The 8,090-nt window shown below is 36.7% G+C and overlaps 2 protein-coding genes across 2 annotated transcripts; both read right to left on the bottom strand.

Annotated features, from left to right (window-relative positions):
- Positions 1-3,568: 3,568 nt before the first annotated feature.
- LOC132728066 (uncharacterized) lies at positions 3,569-4,276 on the bottom strand. The gene has a single exon (XM_060713675.1). It carries the CDS (start codon positions 4,274-4,276, stop codon positions 3,569-3,571), a length of 708 nt encoding a protein of 235 aa, XP_060569658.1.
- A 286-nt stretch (positions 4,277-4,562) lies between these two features.
- LOC132728064 (uncharacterized) lies at positions 4,563-7,041 on the bottom strand. Its single transcript, XM_060713674.1, has 2 exons — positions 6,834-7,041; positions 4,563-5,968 (listed from the first exon to the last, which is right to left on the bottom strand). Exons 1-2 carry the CDS (start codon positions 7,039-7,041, stop codon positions 4,563-4,565), a joined length of 1,614 nt encoding a protein of 537 aa, XP_060569657.1.
- Positions 7,042-8,090: the final 1,049 nt, after the last annotated feature.

The raw sequence follows: 8,090 nt of genomic DNA, 5'->3' as shown, positions 1-8,090 counted from the left end.
AATGCAATATGAAATAGAGATATAGTGTTTGTTGGTTATCGTTATAAGAAATTAATGTGCAAAGAATAGAAGGACTGTTACATTGTTTTTCTCTCAGCACATTAATTAATGTGTCTTTTGTCTGTCTGACAATCATAAAGTTATATAGTTTGAACTGTTTTAATATGAAAGGGAATGTTGGTACATATTGTGACCGGCATTCAGCATCGTAAGTTCGTTTCTTAAGTTTTTGCGGGTTTTTTTTCGTAACAAAACTGGCACATCTCCGGTTGTTTTCATATTGTTTGTTGAGACATGATTTTGTAATTAATGAGTAAGAAAACATTAATATCTAGTCAACACATTATAAATTTAGTTAATGTGGAAAGTATTGAGACGTAAAATGTTACAATTAATGCTACTCCATTCAGTGCGACAACTTACTATCAAATGTCCACTAGATAACCAAACTGCCCCAGCGATTACTTACCCTGGTAAGTACAGCAGCAAAGCGCCATGGTAGTTTTTTTTAAACATTATCCTAATGAAACTATCCGAAATGAAAAGCAAGTTGCGTAAGTAACGACAAACAAATTAGACTTTACGATCTCGAAAAACGGTTAGACTTTGGGCTTTAAGCACCAGCATGTGCTTGTGTCATAATATGGAGCGTTATTTCCTTGAGTAAACACATAACCATTATTCCTTTCACATATTTCTTTTTCTTCCGCAAGTGTATTCGTCTGGTAGATCAACGCCTTTTCTTCTTGAGTGTAATAATGACATTCATATTCTGCAACAAAATTTTTTAAAGGTAATATAAATGTATTTGTCAACATACGTTACTGTTCAGAACTGTTCATTATTAAGGGAATATAGTGTAAAAGCGGTCGGATAGCCCAGTCGGTAGAGCCATGGTTCGTTCGGTATTCTGAGGACCCCTGGTTCGAGTCCCGGTCAGGCTGCACATTTATCTCACCCTGTGACATATTAACTGTTAAAAAATTCTTATCAAGAATACATAGGTACACATTAAACTCTGAAAAAGGGAAGCAATGAAAACAAAAATGAAAATTAGAGACTCAGTTAAATTGAGCCTGTTCATGCCAGGCAAAGGAGCTTTCACGCCCCAGCACCGGCTTAAACAATATTCAATCTTAAACACTAATGTGCTAAAAACTTTAGTGTTACTGAGCCATTGAATCTTATTAGATTGTCGCAAGACACGTGGCTTAGAAATGAGTACCAAATTAAAATAAGCACAATCGCAGTAAAAAGGGTATTAAGCTTAAATGTAAATTTTCACAATACTTCCATTGCCATAATAATATTGTCTATATTCAAAATATATAAATATTGATAATTGCACGAGTGTGCCATTAATATAATGATAATGGATACAACCTTTTGTGATTAATAAGAAGGATACACTAGTATAGAATACTTGTGTATCGTCTTCTTTCATCATATACCATCGGCAAAGAACGTAAAGACAGTTTCGAATAACTATTTTCTTTAAGAATAGTATACGAGCCAGACTCCTAATCTTGAGCTTTACAACAAGCCAGAATGACATTCTCATGCAATATTCCCTATTTACCTCGCACTTATGTAGATAAGGTTAAATTAAGCCAAGTTCTCTTTTTATAATAAATACGGTAGTTATTTCCCTTAAAGGCCAAACCAAATCTATTGTGGTGTTATGTGTTCATGTTTGTCTTTGTACCTTTTGTTATGAGTGATTGAACTGGTTTTGCAAGTTGAGTGATGGATGATTGGTTTTGGTATGCAAGTTATTTTTAGATGATTTGGTTCTGGGATAGCTAATATTTCTTGGTAACTGACCACTCCTTTCATTGCAGTCGAAGTGGAAACACATTCTTTGCATTAAAATACATTAAAGTTATTTCATTTATTTCTTTATAGAAATATTTGTATTCTATATATTTATATGAAATTAGATCTCATCTATTCAAAGCCTGGTATGTATATATTTATTTTAATTGTAATTGTGAAATGTTTATAATGTATATATTGTAATTATTGCAATTGTGAAATATGCAATTCATGAATTTTCTATTGTATAATATTTCTCTTTGCTATTTGTATTATAATCATTTTATTTTGTTATAGGTTTCTTCTACAACCTGAATAAATCTAGTAAACACTACATACTGTTGTTTTACTAAGAACCCCCCACTACAAATTGGCTCCCCGACGAGATTTCAGAAGACGAGCCAGGCGAGCTGTTTTCTGGTTGGAGGCCACCTGGGATCCAATGGCAATCTAAGGACCAGGAAGATCACAGAGACCTCACCGCGGCAACCAAGGCAGCAGTAGGAGAGATTTCTTACATCTGTACATAGGTATACCTCCCACCCCCACCCCCATCCCCACCCCACCCATTTTTGTAAATAGAGCTCTTCGCGCCACAACAACTAGACGAAGACACATGTACATATAGTGATCAGCTGATATTTGTAAATATAAACAGTGTAATCTAGGACGCGGAGGAATTTGGAACTGTGAACTGTGATATTTGTGTATTTTAATTGTGAATATTTACGGATTTTTATATATATGTAAGTAGATATTTTATTCTTGTGTATTTTTATTGTTTTTGGCGGTATTTTTCATTTTTTGTAAGGACTATTTTTCTTTGTTAACTTAGGTACTACTTTCGGCCCATATTCCAAATTTTGTGTGACCTGTTTCGGAAAATTTAATAACAAGGTAAATTTCTTTATATTTATACATATATTAAGTAGATTTTTGGTTTAATTCAGTTTCTTTTAAGGTAAATTTTTGATTCTCTCATTAAATAGGACTTGTCATTTGATTTATTTTATGTAAACACCGATAATGTAATTTTGTCACACAATTTCGCGATCTTTCATATTTTTCTTAAGGTAATTTCGGATAAACCATAAATTTTTAAAGTCGGTCATACTCCAGTCACCACTGTCTAGACACGTTGAAGTTGTTATGTTTTTGTGGGCCATTTTATGTCCAATAATACACTCATAGGTTATCTTGCCTCCAGTTGAAAAAATGTTGCCCAAAAATGTTGAACTGCTAATAATCTCTGGACATGGGCAACCTTTAAAATGAAAAAAAAAACTTTAATCATATTATGCAATGGTTTTAAAATAAGATTCATATAAATTCTGAAATGAATTGTCTTTGATATTGTTTGTTTGTTTGATTTGGGTTTTACGTCACACTAACACAGTATAGCTGGTTTACTGGTGGAGGAAGACCTCAGGTGCCCCTCCGTGCATTTTTTCAGACACGACCAGACACCCGAGTAGAACCACCGACGTTCCGTAAGCTAGCTGAATAGCTTCCTCACACGAAAGAATCTGTGGGGGTGTATAGTAACACGTTATGCAAGGCGCTATAAATGACGTTATCAATTCCCGACATACTCGGGGCGCGAAATGTTATTTAAAGTTTAGTAATAAATCCATTATTTGAACACTACAGTTGCTGTAGTACCTCATATAAATTATTATTAATTAAGAAACAGTGTCATAAATATTGAATACAGTCTCTTATTCATGGATCACCTTTCCTTGGAAATTTTAGATTAATACATTTCGAGGGGGTAAAGTTTTACAATTGCGCGATTTGTGAGTCCATTTTGAGTTCGAATTTTAGCACTTCGAATAAGACCATCTTTTCCTGGCATGAGTTCTTCAACCACAGCAAGTTTCCATAATAAGCGGGGAACATCGTCGTGGACTAATACAACGTCTCCAACGGATATCGTCTGGTCATTTTTGCCAGTAGTCTGATGACGTTCTCGTAAAGCTGTCAGGTATTCGTGACGCCATCTATCCCGGAAGTGGTTAATTAACTTCGTTTGTATCGTAGCCTGTTTGATAACTGACGATCGGTCACTTGGCGTAGGGAATGTACGTGTAAGGACATCCTCATAAGGGAGTTTGGTTATTCGTCTGCCATAAAGTAAGTGTGATGGTGTAAGTACTTCCGGTTCATCTGAATTACCAGAACAAACATATGTCAACGGCCTATCGTTAATCATTGCCTCGATTTCTGTGATTACAGTCTGTAAAGTTTCGTAGGTTACATAGGAACGTCCTAGCACTTTCTTTATTGTTGTTTTCGTCAGACCTATGAGACGTTCCCACATTCCACCAAACCAAGGGGCGCGTTTAGGTATCATCTTCCACACAATTCCTCTGTTGTTGAGTTCTTCTATAACTGTGAGTGAGTGAAACAAATCTCTTAGTTGTTTTGGGGCTGATATGAAGGTGTTAGCGTTGTCTGACATCATGACATAAGGGACAGATTTTCTGCTACAGAAACGTCGGAAAGCTTGTAGGAATGATTCTGCTGATAGGTTTGAAACAAGTTCTAGGTGAAGTGCTCTCGTAGTAGCACGTGTAAACAAACATAAGTAAGCTTTTATGTCTCTTTTGTTACTATCCCGAACCAGTAATGCTCCAGAGAAGTCTACTCCTGTATAAGTAAAGGTTTTGACGTCAGAAACTCTACACTTTGTTAATGGAGGTTGGTCAGGTGCTGAATAGGGTTTCCCAATAATCTTTACACAACATTTACGTTATATGTTTTTTACATCGCGTCACATCTCTGTCGTTCTCGTCAAGAGTGATGTTGAGGAAAGCTTTCTCAATATCGGTTGCTATGGCGTATTTATTCATTCGAAAACGAATAAGAATTCCAGTTAAATCATTCAGTTCAGGTGGTATCGACATCAAGCAATAGTTCAGACTAGGCTGGTCACGTGACTTACAACTGCAGTCATACACGATGCGGATAGGTGTCGTGTTCGAGTCCTTCTTTACATAATGATGTGGCATGTTATGTACAGGGTTTGATGTGGTAACATTTGCATCACATTTTTCAATAAAACCGCGTTTTAACTGATCTTCTATGATTTGTCCATAGTTTATAAGTATATCCGGTTCTGTTGAAAGCCGTTTAATTGTGTTTTCTGTACGCTTTATGCAAATTTCGTAATTTGTAGGAAGGAAGTACGGAATGATCTTCTTTCCAGGGCAGTTTTGCAACATACGTCCATCTTTGTACAAGATACAGTTTTCTTTATACTCGTTAAGTATACCGGAAGTAGATTTCTCAGTATCATCTTCTAATATCCCCATAGATTCTAACTTCCAAAATCTCTCAAGATATGTGGCATTAGGTGGCGCTGTTACAACATTAAACATATAGCTAACAGACGACGCATTTTTAACTTCCGGAAGAGGTCCTGACAGTAAATAACCGAGCTTTGATTTCACTGCCGTAGGTCCGTTGCCCCTAACAACCTTATTCTGCACGATCTGCCAAAAATAGTCGGCTCCAATCAAGAGTGATATCTCGAAATCGTCGTCAGTGTCGGTAATAGGATGTGCAAGTTTAAGACCTTCGATATATTTCAGACATTTCACATTTTTCTGCAAGTTAGGTAATGGTACAGCAATGGTCGGTACAATAAGTACATCGAGTGGTATGATCTCTCTATGTTCGACGTGTAGAAACACTCTGTCTGTGGGTATATGACGACACTGTTCTGATTTGCCACCAAAGGATGCTAATGATATAGTGTCCGAACCGTTGGGCTTTAATTTCAGTTTCTCAGCAAGCTCTTTCGTAATAAATGACCTTTGAGCACCTTCGTCAAATAATATGTTTGTATTAGTTATGGTATGGTCTTGGGAGCTTACTTGAGCGATAGCAGTCTTGAGTATAATGTCCGATCTTTGATGCGTAGTTGAATGAAGAATAGCAGTTCCTGCATTTCCTGTTTGACCGAAATTCGATGGTTGGTCACAAATACTAGAATGGTGCTTTCGCTGGCATTTCTTGCACCGAAACTTAGAACGACACTCTGAAACTTGGTGTTTTCCCTGGCAATTATAGCACATACGTTTAGATTTAATGATAGTTAGTTTTTCTTCACGTGTTTTAACTTTTTCACAATCAAGCGACTTGTGGTCACCTTCACAGAACAAACACAATTTCTTACCCTTATCATTATCTCTTGTGTGCGAAAATTTCTTAGATGGGTATTTTTTTCTTTCCGGTTCCGGTGAATAATGATGCCGTCGGTAAGTGTGATTCTCTTATTTCGTCAGTTATGCCCATTTCTAGGATGTTTATTTCTCTGGCGATAGAAGTTCTCAAATCTTGTATGTGCCATCGTACATTTCCGTGTTCTCGAGCTAAATTTTCGTCGTACTTCGGAGGGAAGTTTTTTCATGATTATGGGTATCAATAAATCACCATAGGAACCCTGACTCTCACCTAAAGATTCTAAACCCCGGATGTAGTTTTCCATTTTGTCGTGAAACCTGCGTAGACTCGTTACACTGTTGTCTGGAATCGGCAAATCTAAAAGCGACTGCATGTAACTATCTATTATTTAATGAGACTGTCCGAATCGTTCTTGTAACAAATGTATTGCATTCTGGTAATTTTCGTTAGTTAATGGAAAACCTGCTATGGCTGTATATGCAGTGTCTTGTAGTAAGGAACGTAAATAGTTGAACTTTTGGACATCAGATAGTGTTTGGTTCAAATGTACAGCAGCCTCATACGAGTCCCAGAATGACTGCCATTTTTCAACATCTCCATTAAACGTAGGCAAATTCAGGTTAGGTAGTCTGTGAAAAGATGAATTATCAGACGACACCCTTTGGTTATGAATAGAAAAGTTCTCACTTGATAAAGTTCTAGCACTACCGTAAATGTCCTGTGAATTACGGATCACGCTGCCGCAGCCAGTGTTATTAGATTTGGTTAATATCTTCCTTCAGTTTTCGTAGTTTCAATCGTAAATCAATTGAATATTCGTCACTCTCTACCAATTCTGCTTTCCAAATCGTCAATATCTGCATGATTAACAATCTTATCGTTGAGATTCTTGATAATCTCGGCTTTTTTCTTCCATGATTTCGAGTAGGGTTGACTTCTCCGAAAGTGACAACTCGTCGTTAGATTTCTCAAGTTGTCTAGAAATAAGACGTCGATCGCTTGGCCCTCTCTAGTAGAAATAAGCTTCTGTAAATTCATTGTGATTGTAGAATTTCTCACGGCACCAAACAATGTGGGGGTGTATAGTAACTAGACAATATGCTTTGTAGTTTCCAGATTCGACCTTTACTGATCAACAATCATATATAGTGAAAACAACAATACAATGTTAAGTCGGAAGTGACGTTAACGTAAGCGCGGTACCGCACGTTATGCAAGGCGCTATAAATGACGTTATCAAATTCCACATAATCCAAAAGTCCCTGTCGGGATTCAAACCACAAGCGGTGAGGGGCAAATGATTGAAAGGTCGACGACCTAACCACTCGCCTGGACGCCCACTGTCTTGATATACGGGGTTGTTTGATAAGTGTAATGTACTGTATTTAATGGATATTGAAAATACACAATACTCCTGCTTCAGTGGATGAATCTTAATGGCGAGTCAAAAAAGACAAGGGCACAAGTTTAAAAACCCTCGAACGCGTATTTTAAAAAGATGGAAAACCAGAATTCTGCTGAAGAAATAATGAATTGATAAACATGCAAAATAATTTTAAGAAATGGCATTAAAATTTTTCCAAACTTTTAAGAAAAAGTAGCAAACAAAAAATTATTTCAATGAGTAGGGCGGTTCAAAACGTTTTTAGGGATTCAGGCTGGTTTTTTTAATATTCAGGAACTGCCATCATATTGTTACTGAGATAATACATCTGAGGTTGTGGAGCACTAGTTGGGGCCAGAGAAGATTACCGTCTTGCCAAACCAAGCCTACTTTCAAGATCTAGGCCCATGCGACGCTTTCATTTTCAAAAAAAAAACAACCTTTAAATGTTCATATCTGGCTCATATCGTCGATACAAGTGCCGACATACCTTTGGCTCGGCCATCGGTTTGTGCCTCAGAGGTCTACCTTAATCAGCGTACAATACCATCAAAAACATCATTGATTATTTGAAAGAGATCAACTTGTATTCTAGGATCTAATTGGCTCATTTTCATTGTCATTTACAAAGTTTAACATAACTTATAAGCCTATTATAGCATTCGGCACGATATGGCCAGTTATGTGTTGACGTGCCGTAAAA

The sequence above is a fragment of the Ruditapes philippinarum genome, unplaced genomic scaffold (genome assembly GCF_026571515.1).
Source record: "Ruditapes philippinarum isolate M1 unplaced genomic scaffold, ASM2657151v2 ctg2831_1_1_1_1, whole genome shotgun sequence".
NCBI lineage: Eukaryota > Metazoa > Mollusca > Bivalvia > Venerida > Veneridae > Ruditapes > Ruditapes philippinarum.
Note: the sequence above shows the minus strand (reverse complement) of the source record. Positions and strands in the feature narration are given on the sequence as shown.